Source organism: Pinus tabuliformis, chromosome 6 (genome assembly GCF_031772625.1).
Source record: "Pinus tabuliformis cultivar Carrire ecotype Pingquan chromosome 6, CPIR1, whole genome shotgun sequence".
NCBI lineage: Eukaryota > Viridiplantae > Streptophyta > Pinopsida > Pinales > Pinaceae > Pinus > Pinus tabuliformis.
Window position 1 is genome coordinate 2,098,941,707 of NC_142292.1, and position 16,474 is coordinate 2,098,958,180.

Genomic DNA, 16,474 nt, shown 5'->3' on the forward strand with positions numbered 1-16,474 from the left:
CCTTGAGGTACCCAACCTCTTGGATGAGACCTTGCTATGGGAGCCCCGATGTGGAGTAGCTGGAACTGATTGATTGGGTAGAGACAGATGCGGATGGAACGGCAGAGAGAGCGACAGTGTAGGGAATCCCAAGATAGCGCATAGCTAGCAGGTTGCAGCAATGCGAGAGGCACAAGTGTTTTGCACAGTGCTAGGTGGCACAGAGAGGTGTGCAATGGTGCGAGATGCATGGAGATATTGCAGTAGCGCAGATGTCAGAGAGGGAGCACTTGTCAGCAGCAGGTAGAGCTTCAGCATCAGAGTATGTTCCTAGCCCAACAGAGTGGTCAGTTGGGAGTGTTTTTGTTCCAAGTGTTGTTGGAGAAAGTAGACCAAGCAAATGTGTTGCATGCAGAACATTCCAGAGTTGCAAGATAGGGGTTGCAGATAATCCATATCTTGTTGAGAGGGAGTGTTGAAAATGCAACAAGATGATGGAGCTTAGTGGAAAGGAGTCGCCTTCACTAAGTGGTCCCGCAGGCTATTTTTAGACATATGGATCATGGTCTATGAGTTGCAGGGTGTTGTTTATGGATGATTGGTCATGTTGGGAAAAATAGATGGACTTCTATTTTTGGTTCACAGCGGAGTGATCAAAGTCTATTTTTAGACTGCCAGGCTAAAAATAGAAACAGTCAAATATTATTAGCCCTTAGTGATATTTGGACTATAAACTTTATCTTATTCAATATCACCCTTTATAAACTTTATCAATATCACCCTTTATAAACTTTATCAATATCACCCTCTACGCATTAAAAGAAGATGGAAAAAGCATAGCATGTCAAGTCAAGATTTTGCTTGAGTGATGGATAATTTTTTTAGTAGGCTCATGAAGAGGAGTTTGACAACCAATGCCACTAACATTAAGGTACATAGAGGGTTTGGTGCTCTTGATTAAATACTAGTTCCATACCCACATACATGACAAAATCCAATGTAGCGTTGTAATCCCCCCAATCTTGAAATCTTGGAAAACTATTAAGTCTGATGTATTTTGAATGAGATTTAAAATTCTACTTTCTTCATATGAAAACCAATGAGGTCATAACCACTCTCAAACATTGTGAGACATTTCATGATAATGTTAAAATGTCAGTTTTTGTAGCAATAGAGGTGTTCTAGTCTCGAAACTTTGTGGAGAGACTAAAACATAGTTCTCCAAACCCAGAAATCGTTTTTGGAAATTCCACCTAGAGATGGCTCAATTAAATTAATTGACCATAATTAAAATTTCCTACTTAGGAAAATGCTTAATTAATAGTAATTAATTGAGAAAGGTGAGAATTCTCTAGAAACTCACACGGTAGATGGAGAACACACCAATGCAGATACTCAGTGGTATGGGCAGTTCAATTTTCCAGTGCAAGTCATTCAACAGGAGAAGTTGAGCCAGTAGATCGAGTAGCAGGTGGCAGAAGAGGTCAGCAATCATCCGAAGGAAGTTTTCCAGTTCCAAAGAGTCAGAAAGAAGAGGCCGAAATTTATCTCCAAGATGTTGTGAAGAGCCTCGAGAAGACAATTCGATTTGGCTGAAGGGAAGGTAATTTTCAGTTGTAAAGGCCAAGAGGAATTTTCCAGAGTGAGAAGCATTTTCCCAGTTAGCAACAGGTAGGACGGCTTGATTTGCAAGCAGTGTTCGACGGGGACGCGTCCCCCAGCGTTGGGTGCGCGCACCCCTCCCACCCTACGCACCCGGGACAGGGGGACGTCTGGGGAAACGTTTCCCCACGTCCCCCTTTTGGGGAGACGTGGGGAGACGCAAGGGGGGATGTTTCCCTAGTGTGGGGGGCGCAACTCCCCAGGCATCCCCCCTCAAAATGCTCTATGCGTCCCCCCTAAATTTGCTTGTAAACAATGATTTATGACAGGGGAAACCTAGTATTTGATCATATTGCCCTACTAATGCTACGTAATTCATGGTAATGTTAAATTCTTAAAGTAAAATTGACATTCTCCTTTATCTTTCATTTTCATCATTTTACTTAAATTTTTAACATTACCATGAAATGACTCAGGATGTTTGAGAGTGGTTCCGACCTCTTTGGATTTCATATGCAGAAAGTAGAATTTTGGATCTCACTCAAAATCCAACAAACTTAACAGTTTTTCAAGAATTTAGGATTCGATGGATTGCAATGTTTCCATTGCATTTTGTCATGTACAAGGGTATGGAATTAGTATTTAATCAAGAGCACCAAGCCCTTTGTGTACTTTAGAGTGACTTTTAGACTCATCACTCCACTGTTTATGAGTCTAGTTATATCAATTTACTATTCCAGTGTTTAGATTTCAGTATCTATTATAGTCTATTTTGCTTTAGTACTAATTAGATTCTAGAATGATGAATGATGAATTTTAATTTTAAATCAATTTAGAATCTAGAATGATGAATGATGAATTTAATTTTTAAATCAATGTAGATTCTATAATGGTGAATAATGAATGATGAATATGTATCAGAGTATTTCATTATTGAATCTCGTGGTCTACAGATGAATCATTTATGTATTAGCAAGAATGATGAGTATGGATCAATGTATTTCATTACTTAATTCAATTATGTATGTATCATTGTATTTATGCTTTTATTATTGAATATGAATTTGAAATATATATATATATATATATATATTAAAAAAACTATATACCCCGACGTCCCCCCTAAATTTCCCTAAGAATTGAGGGTACTCCCACACGTCCCCCCTTGTGCGTCTCCCCGCACCCACGTCTCCCCGTCCCAGAGTCTTGGTGGAACATTGTTTGCAGGAGTTTTGGGTTGAGCGTATAGCAAAATACGCAGGGGTGACGCAAAAGTTGCACAGAGCAAGTTGGACGACTTGCTTTTCAGAGAGAGTTAGGTGTCAGGATTGCTTGGAGAGGGGTTAAAATCCCTCAGTTTATTTTTGCTAGTATTTCTCTTGGATAGAGTCGCCAATTTGGCTACAATTGATTGTACTCATAATTCTTACTGCAAATAATAATATAAACCCTCAGTGGTTGCACCGGTTTTCCCACAATGGGTTTTTCCAAGGACTTTTGGCCAAATATAACGGTGTCATTTTTATGTGTGTACTAGTATTTCTTAGTTCCTTGTTTTTGCTTCCACAATATTTAATTTGGTGAAGAAATTGCAGTGTGAATATTTCATTATTTTGTCGCAAACAAAATAAACTGCATAATTAAATTTACAACTAAAAGAAATATTTCTAGTTGTTGCATTTCAAGGAATTTTCATATGGTATCGGAGCATATTTGAAGGACGGGAAGCTCAGAGGCAGATGAGAGAAAATTTTGTTGTTCAGAGGGAGCAGTAGGGTGAAATCTTCAAAGATCGTGTAGTGCCTAGCCAAGCAGTGCAAATTGTTGGGAAAGGGTTTGATTTTCAGTTGCAGGGTGGTAGAAAATTTGATTTTTCCAGAGTAGCGATTCCAACGGGCAGAGGGAGCAGCAACAGCTCAGATTTTTGCAAAGCAGATTTTTTATCTAGGCACAAAGGTTTTTGCAGCAATTTGCAGTAGCGAAATTAGTGCCAGAAGGAAGAGGAATTGCACAAACAGAGGGAGTTTTTCTCAAAGGGTTTCAAGTTTCAAAAATCCAAATTTCTAGTTGTAGTTGGCAATAGTGACAGGTAGTTTTTCTCACTTCAGAAGGTAGTGCGAATAGAAGCCAAGCAGGTGAAAGAGGGAGATTTCCATCTCAGTTCGAGTTTTTTGTAGTAATGGCCATGGTTGAGCTTAGAGATCAAGACAAGTTGGAAGGAGCATCCAACTATATCATCTAGATGGCTAGGATGTCATTCCTACTGGATGAATACAGCCTAAACATCTACGCAGAAAACGTAGTGGCAGAACCTACCGATGCAGATTAGCAAAAAGAATTCAAGAAGGAAATGGCCAAGGCGAAGAGGTTGATCCTAGATGTATTCTGGGACCATATAGTCTCGCATATATCTTGCAAGAACACTGGAAAGGAGATGTTGGATGCCCTCGTGGGGCTATATCAAAATCCTTCTGAGCAGCAAAAGATGTTCTTGAAGGAAAAACTGAGGAAGGTTAGGTTGCATAAGGGTGAAGGCATTGATCCCTTACTCACTAGACTTCAGGGTATCCGAGACAAGCTAGCAGTTGTAGGAGAGACGCCTCCACCTACATATAAATGGGGAGGTTATCCCTCAACAGTGTCATCGAGGATTGGGAGAATTTCGTCCAAAGAAATCTAGGAAGAAATACATTCACTGGGTGGGACCATGCGTGGGGTGATCTTGCTCAGGAGGAGATGAGGCGAGCTCTAGTAAAGAGCTCCATCAGCAGCAGTAGCAGCAAGGGATCGAAGGGTGTGAAGGAGGAAGACAATGTGGCCCTTGCATCAAAAGGGAAAGCAAAAGGTCCCAGTCAAGGACAAGGCTCGCAGGGAGAGAAGAAGAAAAAGAAGGATCTATCACAGATCGAGTGCTTCAGGTGTGGCGAGTTTGGCCACTACAGTACTCAATGTCCTCAGAGGGCAAGAAGGAGAAGCAAGATCAGGCGACAGCACCCGCAGAGATTGAGAAACTTTCCTCTAGGCTAGAGGAATATTTTACCATGTTTGCAGCTATACCTCGAGGAGTTAGGTGGGGCGACTTCGAGCTATAGTCCCAGAGTTGCGTAGAGTTTTGGGCAAGGTCCATCGAGGTAAGCATTGGATGGTGTTTCCTCATGGATCATTACCTTGCTATAGGGGCCCATGGTATTCAATAACCAAAGGATCAATGTCAGTTGGGGCAGTCAGTTCCGGAGTAACATTTGCAGACTAGTTGCAATCAAATGCTAAGGAGCGTAGAGCAAAATTGACAGTAGAGCAAGAGACTCACTAGCAGAGTCATCGGCAGTGTAGATTTCCCAACAAACAATGCAGAGGCTAGTAGTAGTCAGAGATTCAGGAGACAATTGCAACACAGAGACAATTGATTCACTGTTTTAGATGTTTCTCACTTGTTATAGTTGTAATAGCAACAACAAGAGTTGAAAGGGAGTTCCAATGCAAATGCAGAGTTGGCAACAGTACAGGTTGTACAGTGTAGTGTCAGCAATAGCACAGATGCAACATCAAAGTATCACATTAGTTTGTGGGCAATGGCCAACAATCATAGTTGCCAGACATCATCAGTGTGTATGGGAGGATGTTACAAAGGCAAGGTGTTGTGACAGCAAGTGCAGTACTAGAGTTGGAGAACACCTTCTTCCTTAAGAGGGAGTGTTAGTTTTTGTAGCATCAGAGGTATTCTAGTCTCGAAACTTTGTGGAGTCTAAAACACGGGAGGTCTCCAAAACCCAAAAATCATTTCTGGAAATTCCACCTAAAGGTGGCCCAATTTAATTAATTGACCATAATTAAAAATTTCCTAAGTCTTGCTTAGGAAAAATGGTTAATTGATAGTAATTAATTGAGAAAGGTGAGAATTCTCTAGAAACTCATACGAATTCTTGGAAATGATCTCAGCAATCAATTAAGTTTTAATCTTAGTCGTTGGAGTCGCAACTGGAGATTATAAGAAGAGGTCGATGGGTAGAGATAGAGAACACACCAGTGCAGATACTCAGTTGTCTGGACAGTTCAATTTTCCAATGCGATTGATTCAGCAGGAGAAGTCGAATCAGTAGATCAAGTAGCACGCACTTTCACACAAATATGAAGACACAACAAGATGTGTTGCATTAGCAGTAGTTCCCGACTGGTTAGATGAGATTCGAATTAAATATGCCAAAGATTTAGACTCATGCTCTATAATTGAAAATGTGAATCAAAATCCAAAATTTGAATGGAAAAGTTATTATATATTATGGTATAAAGGTAGAATTTATCTAATACCTTCCTCCAAATTTAAAATGAAGGTTTTAAGGGAAACACAGTTCGCTAACAGCAAGACATGTATTATTCAAAACTACTATAATACTCATCAATCATTCTATTGAAAGGGAATAAGTAAGGAGATTCAAAAACGCGTCAATGAATGTGATGTCTATCAAAGAAAAAAAATGAGAACGTTCTAACTCCAGGATTGCTTCACCCTTTGCATATCCCAAATCAGAAATGGGAGGAAATCTTGATGGATTTCATCAAAGGGTTGCCTATGTCTGATGGAAAGGACAAAATATTCGTTGTAGTGGATAAAATAGCCAAATATGCACAAGTCATGGCAATTATGAACACAGATTCAACAAAACAAATTGCAGAAGTCTTCTGCAAAAAACATCCATAAATTACATGGCCTCCCAAAGGTCATCGTGAATAATAAAGATGCAAAATTTAAAGGGAATTTCTGGAAGGATTTTTGTTACCAAGCTGGAATAAACCTTATCATGGGTTCAGCTTATCATCCACAAACAAATGGACAGACAGAAATAGTGAATAAATGTTTGGAAACATATCTTTGTTGTTTTGTAACAAATAAGCAAAATAAATGGTCTCAATGGTTGCATCTATCCGAATGGTGGTACAATTCCACCTACCATACATCAACTAAAATTACCCCTTTTCAAGCCTTATATGGTTATGAACCTCCAAAATGGAAAGACTTCAAGGTTCGAGCAGTGAAAAACCAATTGGAGGAAAATCAAAAAATCATTAATAATAAATATTGAAAGAAAATTTAACAGCTAGTAATCGGATGAAACAAGCAGCAGATTAGCACTGTTCAGAGAGAAAATTTGAATAAGGAAATTGGGTCTTCGTAAGACTTCAACACTCCAAGCAATTATCTTTTAAACAACAAGGAAAATAAAAAAAATGGCTCCAAAATTTTATGGAACTTTCCAAATAATCAAAAAAAATCAATGAAGTAGTTTATGGATTGAAATTACCAGATAGCTATCAGATCCATAATGTGTTCCATGTATCGTGTCTTAAAAAATGCTAGGACAAAATCAATCAGCTCAAACAATAATACCCGAAGTTGATGACGAAGGAAAATTCGTTTTAGAACCAGAAGGCATTCTTGCTACCATAGAAAAAGTATTACATTCCAAAACTATTAAGGAATATCTCATTAAATGGAAAACAAACAAATTCTGTCAACAATACCCATCATTACCTTTGCTTCGAGGACAAAACATCTTTAAGGGAGGCGCAATGTTATGAATACATAAATAAATTAAATAATTGGTAAACAAGAATAAAATTTATTAATTAATTAATTAATAAAAAATAATAAAAGGGAAAAGTCAAGATATGAAAAATTACTAGTTATGAAAGGAAAATTCATTAGACATGACCATTCAAACCTTCGTGATCAATCAATGCCTATTTAGGCACACCGTCACAAGGGCATATAATCAATTTAGTTTTTATTCAATACTAAAAGTATTTATACAAATATTTTGTACAGTTGTGTTCTCTTTTGCAACACCTTCACTCAAACCAAAATCATTGATTAGGCAGGTTAGGCTTTTTCTACCATATTATAACATTTAGGAATTTGAGTTTGAAGACTTTGAACCAAATGATGTTTAAATAGCTCCTGTCAATGATCCCATTTCTAGTAATGGTGATGAGTTTGATGAGTAATCACATTGATATATGATTCATAATAGGTTAGTGGCCCAGTTCCCTGTAGCATAGATTTTGGACTCTAAAAGCTATTTAGAAACTCATCGATTGTATATTTTGTTGAGATATGTATTGCACTCGGTGCTATTTTGATATATTTAGTATTTAACCTTGCATGGTATATAGATGAGCAAACTTTGCATATGTTGTCTCTAATGGTTTCAAATCTTAAATTATTTTCATTAAAAATTAATCATTAAAAACTGGTTCATTGAGTCTGGTTCAATCCAATTTTGGTTCGAAACCCAGATTGATAGGTGGCTGGTTCGAAAAAAGGTTCCAGATTTTTAAACATTGGGTCCTTATAGCAACCTAATAACCTACAGCAAAAGCATAACATTTTAACAAGTGTTGTTCGGTCCTACATCAGCTAGTCATTTTACAGAAGATGGGTCCATTTAGAGTTTAAATCTGTCACATCTGACAAAAGTTATTTACCAAATAGCACTCTTTGCAACTGATGAAGAAATGCATCTAATATAATTATGTATCCAGGTTCTGAAACTAGTGGTTCTCAATCCACATTGCAACAGGGGTTTGGAACACGGGAAAATTCACCAACTTGAGTTAAAACATAAATAAATAAGAAAAATTAAGAAGAAAAAAAAATTGCAACTCATTGAAGGTTTTAAATGAACCCAGTGCATCCTTTGAAGTAAGTCATTCAAAAGCAATTTTAACTTTACCTGGACAACTAATTATAGATTATACCAGGCTCTTGGCAGGGACAGGAGTTTGAGGAACAACCCTCCGCCGTAGTTCTGTCTTCTTTTTGACTAATAGCTAGTGGTTATGTTGAGCAGTTCTAGCTATCTTCTATCATAATTTCTTTATTTTTCAGGATATTGGCAGAGATTAGTTTAGGAGTGATTCCTTTTCAGATAGTCTTTTCTGACTTTGTTTATATGGAAGATCTGCTTGAGCAGTACTTGATCCTTTTCTGGGGATGTATATGTTATGGATTTAGACAGTTTAGTTTTGATATGTGGCAGTCATTTTGTATCTTATGACATGGAATACTCTTATGGAATCATGAAATCCTCCAGGCATCTGCAAAATGTAACCTTGTTTGTGAAAAAAATTACAATATTTTTCCAAGGAAAGACTTAATATTAATAAAATAAAAACTAATTATAGATGAAGACATTTAATTATCACATTAGACCTTCAGAACATAAAATAACAAACAAATATGCCCAATGATTGATAGAGGACACATCTGTTTGTGGATAGATCTTTCTTCCATCCAATAGATGGGCTGGCCCCAGCCCAGGCTCAGCCTAGTGACAAAAAAAAAAAGATAGAGGACTCACCTATTATTTTATGCCAGCATTCAGGGTTCACTTTCATTTGGCTTCATTCAAACAACTTAAAAATAAAAAAACAAGTGCAGGCCAAAATTCAATATTAACTAGAACCACACAATATGAAACAATTTCAATTTCCAAGTCATAGGATGAGGCAAAATTCCTATACTTTGTTTTAGCAAAGCAAAGCAATGTGTCCATTGCTCACTCATGTGAGTGTATCAATTCTAATTAAACAAGACAATAGAACTAGAGTAACAAAAGAGAGGATCACCTCATATCCAATCCAAGCCACAGAAACAATGACAGCCACTGCCAATGCATTTGTAAATTTCCTGTAAATTTCCAACTTGGCTAGCCGCCTCCTTGCCTGTAAGCAATCAAAGAGAATGGTTAATGATTTAATAAAACCATTAATATATACATGTGGCTAGAAGTTGATACCTGTTTTATTTACTATTTTGATTTTATTTTTCAGAAACATAAAATAGTTAACCCAGATTTTACATTCACTTTATGTAAATTTAGAAGAAAAATTCATGCAACTATAGCAGAAATTTGATGCTGGATATAAGCTCAAAATACCTGGAGCTTCTCCAGTGTTTTAGACAGAGAAGTGAAAATCCAGAGTATCAAAAATGCATCCAAAATAGCAATTGGAAGGACAAGGAACATCCTTGTCTTCCCCGACAAATCATCAATTGTCCCAACATTCTCCACCACATCAAGCAATTCAGAAGCCAGGAAATATGTCGCACCAAGAAGAAGCACCTTTGAAGTAAGACCACCAAGAGTAGGCCTAACCACACCATAACCCATTGAAACAACCAAAAGGAGAAGACGGGCCACAGTTTTCTTCACTGCCCCAAATGTAACGGCCCAGAATGTAATTCCCATGGGCGTGACTCCAGTTGCATTAAAATTTGCATACTCGAAGTACCACAGTGTCATTTCAAACATACCAAGGGCAATAACAAGGGTAATACAATTCTGAAGCTGTAGTACATCCTTCCAAAACCTGATATACTGGGAAAACCAAATGAGTCCAAGTAATAGGTATACTAGCGACATAAAGCCATAAAAGGTCATTAGGGGTGCCATCCTGCCTGGTAAATAACCTGTGGGATTTTTCCAAATAGTCTTTCCATCCAGCAACAGCTCCTTTAGGGCTGGTTCACAAAATATAAAATACAAGTTATACATTCCAGTCTTAGGAATTGTTACTGATTGTGCTGACAAAGTGTGGGAAATTTCATCTCCACTAAATTCAATATCTAATACGTAAGGCCATTTGGGATCTCCTGCAGATTGGCGCCGAATGACTTCGCCTTGTTTGCACCCCTCTATCTTGGCAAGGTCGGGAGTACAGCAGATAGCCTTTTGGCCACCAAATAGTGAACCACCAATATCATCTCGATCAGATGCCTCAAAGATGATAGCCTGGACCAGTCCAGTACTGTGTTCCATGCCTGAATGCTGAGCAGCAGCTTCCGTTGTCCTCCGCAAAGTAATATTTTCAAACCTGGTTATACAAATGACCATAAAAATCAATATAACTTGTAAATTTAACATATTCACAGATAATGTAATCTCTCCTGATTACTTAAATACGATTTAGAGTATATAAGATAAGCCCTCAGACGAAGTAGAATTTCATTTTAATTTACAAACCTTGTTGTGAATTTCCAAGAGTTGTCTAGATTATCTATTGCAAATAGAAAAAGATCAGCAAAAGCATAAACTGTTTCAAATTGTAACATGGATAACGCTTAAAGATATAAAAAAATGAATCCCATATGCCACTCCTGATTGCTTAGTCATTTTAACAGATAAATCCATTCTCTAGTCAAACATACAATTTTCCAAGAAATTACCATAAAAACAAGTGCTACATAGTAGCTAGTCTTGCTGCTTAGTTTAAATATAGCTAAATTACAATAAAAATACTGAATTCAAATTAGTGCTAAGGTTTAGAATTCCATCAATTTGAGTTTTACTGATTGGTAAAGTCCTGATCTGTGCAATTAAAGAGCAAGTCCCTGATTTCAATACTTATGCAAACGTAGCAGAAAAAAAACTATAATATGTTATACTTGCATTTACATTCGAACTACATTAGTCATCCAAAGCAAGCTTGTCTATCCAAGTCAAGAATTATATATTTTATTTCTTAGAATTTGATCTAAAATATTCAAAAGAAAAATCTTTTAATATAATTATTAGTTTATAAAAATACATATATTTTATTTTTTAAATTTGAATTTATATTTGAAAAAAAATAATAATAACACTGAATTATTATTTAGTTTATAAAAATGTGTATGTTTTATTTTACTGAAATTTGAATTTAGATTTTAACCCAAAAAACAATTATATATATATATATATATATATATATATATATATATATATTAAAGTTTGAATTAAAACATTCAAATTTTTTTAATATAATTATTAGTTTATAAAAAGTATTGATATGACAAGAATGAGTACATTGCATTAATAAAAGGTAATGATTGCAAAATCACAGTTTATGATGTATTGTGCAATAAGATGTTCAAATTCTCAGCCAATAGTAGCAGAGATAAATACTAATAAAAAATTGTAGAAAATTAAAATTAAAAACAAAAAACAAAAAAAGTATATATATATATATATACATACATATATATATATATATATATATATATAGTTGAACTTTGTTAAATCAAAACAAATTTCAGATGTTTGACCTAACTAATTGGGGGTCAGCGCAACACCTTTTGTGTTATACTGCCGTGTGGCAGGATAATAATATACAATCTTGAGCATATATAACAGGAAACTTTTGAACTCTATACAAGTAAATCTGAGCTTCCAATCTTCCAACTTCATTTCTATTTTCCACGCTCTTATCATATTTTTGTTGCTCTCCAGTTCTAGATGTCTGTTCCACAGGATCCCACATTAATCTATCTACTTTCTTTCAGTATCCCAATTAGAGATGCTTATCCTTTCTCCTACAAGAGGATGTCAACTTCAAACATAGAGCTTTGTGAGGACCCTATGGCCAACCCTAGCACTTCCAAGTCAATTGTAAAAATTTCAAATGTCCCTTATTGCAAATTCAAAATTTTCACCTCACAAGGAGATTTCCCAATTTTAGTCCATACGAGCTCCAGCCCTGGGGCTGATATGAAATATTAATTTACAGCAACAAACAACATACAATATTCCATATCACTTCAACCCAATGCACTAGATAGCCCAAGAGAATAGATTCCAACAAGTTTCGGCACTTAGAGTACACTTTTGTAAGCTAAACAAAACCTGAAAATCACTTTAATTGTTGCATCTTTACAGAAGTAAATATGCTCTATTATCTTCAAGATATATGTTCAATCACTCCACACTTTCATCCCTTAGTTATGTCAAATCAGCATGAACAACTAATTCTAGAAATTACCAAATCAAGAATGCAATGCAAGCTGAAAATCAAACCTGCAATTACAGAAGCTTTTAACAGCCAAAATTTGATATATATAATATATATATAGAAATGTAGTACACATACATACAGTGTATCACAAGCTGCTACAATTCTTCAAGCTCTCCAAAGTTCAAACCCTAGCTAGGGGAAACTAAGAAAACCATGGCCACCACCAAGATATCCAACAAACAAGCATCAAGAAAAGCAAGTTCTCCTTGGTTTCAATGCTTGTCTCCCACAAGTGCAAGGTGTCTCCTTCTCTTCTCCTCAATAATGTCCTTCCCCACATGGGGTTTTACCAAATCCTTGTCTTATTTGCCTCCTCAAAGTGAAACCCTAACCAATGTTGATAACATCGACATTGGCAAAAACTCAGCAAGGTTCTAGAAAACATCAGCAAAAAAATCAACAAAATCAGCAAATATATTCATTTTTTCAAAATTGGAAAAAACACAAAAATTGACAAAACTCGGGATTTTTCGGGCCAAAAAATCGCAATTTCCAGCACATCATAAAAAGTCAGCGATATTATCAACATTAACCCTAACCCTAGTGTTATAGGCCATTTGTCACATTCGATCAGTGAGCCTCCTAATGGGATCAATCAGCATCCTATTCCACCTTGTCACCATCTTGCACAAAGCTCTAAGCATGTTCCCTTCATCCCCCAGAATTTCAGCCCTAAACAATATCATCTGAACCAGCTTTAGGACCAACATTCCCTGTATGTCTATTGGGGTGCGATCACCTACAAGTTGCTCCACTGTGCCCTGCGTTGGTCACCAGCAAGTTCCTCCCCTTTGCACCTACGTTGGTTCTAGAAATCCAGGAGAATGATCGAGATTCTGCAAATTTCCCCTTCTAGGAGTTTCCAAAAGTTGTTTTAACTACTTACCTTTGATAAAACATTTGGATCCTATCCTACCCTACTTTGGAGTTTTCACCACTTATCCTTTGATCCTATCCCTCCATCAAAGGTGGATCTCAAACCCTAGATTGGTAATTGGATAAGAACTCCCAACTTACCCTACTTCTCTATATATTCCCAGCCTTCTATGTGGTTGGGGGTTGGCTTTTGGAGAGTGATTATGCCCTTATGTTGTTGCAGTGAGTGGTTATTATCTCATGCATTTAGGGTGATTGGAGGTGCATATTGTGACAAGGAAAGGACAATTTAACAACTTGGAGGAGCTCTTTTACAAGATCAACTGCTATTTATGGTTGTAATCTCCTTCCATTTATATTAATGCAAAGAATTCATTGTTTTCCTATATGTGATGTTGTCATTTCATATATTTCAATACATGTTGATCTATTGAATGAAGTATTTAGATGATACTACACAGATCTCGTAGTTTCTTGGTTTGTGTTATCTGACTGTGCAAGTTCTAATTTTGGCATTCGTAGCTGGAATTGGAGCTTCCAAGCTAAAGGAGCGAAGTGTGCGAAGGATTCCAGGTAGGCCTCACTACGTCATCTATTTACTTTAAGGCAAAGCATTGAGTTCCTTGTCTCTCTATTGTTCTAGGTTAGCCACCGACCTAGGGAGAGATACTTTTGTCTGCAATCATAAATCTCGTACAACAAATTGACAACCATACTCCAATCGTAAATCTCGTAAATCAAGGCCCTCCTATGATGGGTCGCTTCCTATCGACATCAACACATCATCCAGGAAGTTGACTTAGAAACACACCTTTGGTACCTTGGTGCTTGCATACATCAATGTCAAGTTTCCTCGCTCTCAGCAACAGGTTTACATCAATGGCCTTCAACCGAAAGAATCTGTGTGGTGTTTGACATCAACTCATTTACTCACACCATACAGATTGTATCATAGTACCTTGAGAGCCATTAACATCATCAGTGGTTTCTCTCGCATTTGTTAATGGCTTACATCATTGGTCGATAATCAAATGGTGTCTACCATGTTCGACTCCAGTTCATTGATTCACATGGTTAGACTCATACATTGGTTGGTCGTGTGAACGAGATAGAAGAACCTGAACCTTGTTTCATCCATCTAGGCAGCGATTTCAAGAGTTATACAAAAATCACAATGTATGATTGTCGTGATCATATAAACAGTCATGGGTCCACCAATTGCATTTGTGGACGCGCCTTTTGATCATTATACATGTTATGTTAGCTTATGAGTTGTGAGTATGGGTATGCCTCCCTCAGCAACAAAGATGTCATATTGTATATGTATTGTAACATATGAAGCTCGTTGGTTGTCCTTGATCCTGGCTTGTCACAAGGTAAAGCACTTTAGTCATCATCTTTGACTTGGCACTTTAGGGGGCATTCTGTTATAGCCCATTTTGTCACATCCGATCAGGGAGCCTCCTAATGGGATCAATCAACATCCTAGTCCCCCTTATCACTATCTTGCACAAAGCCCTAAGCATGTTCCCTTCATCCCCCAAAATTTTAGCCCTAAACTGCATCATATGTGCTAGTTTTAGGACCAACGCTCCTTGTATTCCTATTGGGGTGCGATCACCTACAGGTTGCTCCACTGTGGCCTGCGTTGGTCACCAGTAGGTTTCTCCCCTTTGCACCTGTGTTGGTTCTAGAAATCCGGGAGAATGATCGGGATTCTAGAAGCTTCCCCTTCTAGGAGTTTCCAGAAGTTGTTTTAACTACTTACCTTTGATAAAACATTTGGATCCTATCCTACCCTACTTTGGAGTTTTCACCACTTATCCTTTGATCATATCCCTCCATCAAAGGTGGATCTCAAACCCTAGATTAGTAATTGGATAAGAACTCCCAACTTACCCTACTTCTCTATATATTCCCAACCTTCTATGTGGTTGGGGGTTAGCTTTTGGAGAGTGATTTTTCCCTTATGCTGCTGTAGTGAGTGGTTATTATCTCATGCATTTAGGGTGATTAGAGGTGCATATTGTGACAAGGAAAGAACAAATAAACAACTTGGAGGAGCTCTTCTACAAGATCAGCTGCTACTTATGGTTGTAATCTCCTTCCATTTAAATTTTTGCAAAAAATTCATTGTTTTCCTATATGTGATTTTGTTATTTTGTATATTCCAATACCATGTTGATCTATTGAATGAAGTATTTAGATGATACTGCATAGATCTCGTAGTTTCTTGGCTTGTGTTATCTGACTGTGCAGGTTCTAATTTTGGCATTCGCAGCTGGAATTGGAGCTTCCAAGCTAAAGGAGCAAACTCTATGAAGGATTCCAGGTAGGCCTCACAACGTCATCTATTTACTTTAAGGAAAAGCATTGAGTTCCTTGTCTCTCTATTGTTCTAGGTAAGCCACTGACCTAGGGGATATATTTTTGTTTGCAATCGTAAATCCCATATAACAAATTAGCAACTCCATACTACATGAATGATTTGCTCGCTACATGTAGTGTTGAGTTGCTTGCCAATCTTGCAATAATGAACAAGATCGTTCTCAAAGAACTGGGTCACATCCTTTATGCTGATCTTTCCATCCCTAGTAGAAAACTCGAGCTCTGCAATAGGTAGTGATATAGTCTTTCACTGTCTCACTGTCACTTCTTCCACCTAGAAGAGAGATGGGGGCACCTCGCTTTGACAAATCCATCAGAAATTAAATATCCTCTCCATGTATCTCGAGTAGATTTTCCCCAAGCCTGAGCGGTTGTGCCTGAATATCCCACGAATGGACAAGGTATTTCAACAACTATATCTGTTGCCTCATACTTGGAAGCCAGAAGAATTTCAATAACCCATAGTTTTGGAAATACAAGGTGGCACATACAAGGTGAATAACTATATGCTTTTAGAACAAATGCATAGTAATGTCACCCAGTCAATCAGCGATGGAGACCTTGATTCACAAGCGTAGAGCTGCAAAAAGCCATTGGTAGTGGTTGTATGTGTACCTCAAGGAAGTAAAGATTTGAAAGAGCTAGATGGTATAAGTCTAAGATCACCTCATTTCCAAAAACGAATTAAAAAATGAAAAAATTGAAAAACTGTGCCTTTTGAGGCTCGATGGGTTCTATAGGGGTCTAATACGGGTCTTATAGAACAGTCGTGGGTCTTATACAGGTAGACGGGTTCTAT

General features: G+C 37.2%; 1 protein-coding gene across 1 annotated transcript in view; it reads right to left on the bottom strand.

Moving 5' to 3' along the window:
• The window catches only part of LOC149267636 (uncharacterized), a 62,306-nt gene that overhangs the window by 17,398 nt on the left and 28,434 nt on the right, over positions 1 to 16,474 (bottom strand). Inside the window, exons 2-3 of the mRNA XM_089433760.1 lie at positions 9,519 to 10,455; positions 9,208 to 9,303 (exon numbers count right to left, since the gene is read on the bottom strand). Of these exons, the coding sequence (XP_089289886.1) occupies positions 9,208 to 9,303; positions 9,519 to 10,455 (1,033 nt within the window). The remainder of the gene's footprint in view (positions 1 to 9,207; positions 9,304 to 9,518; positions 10,456 to 16,474) is intronic.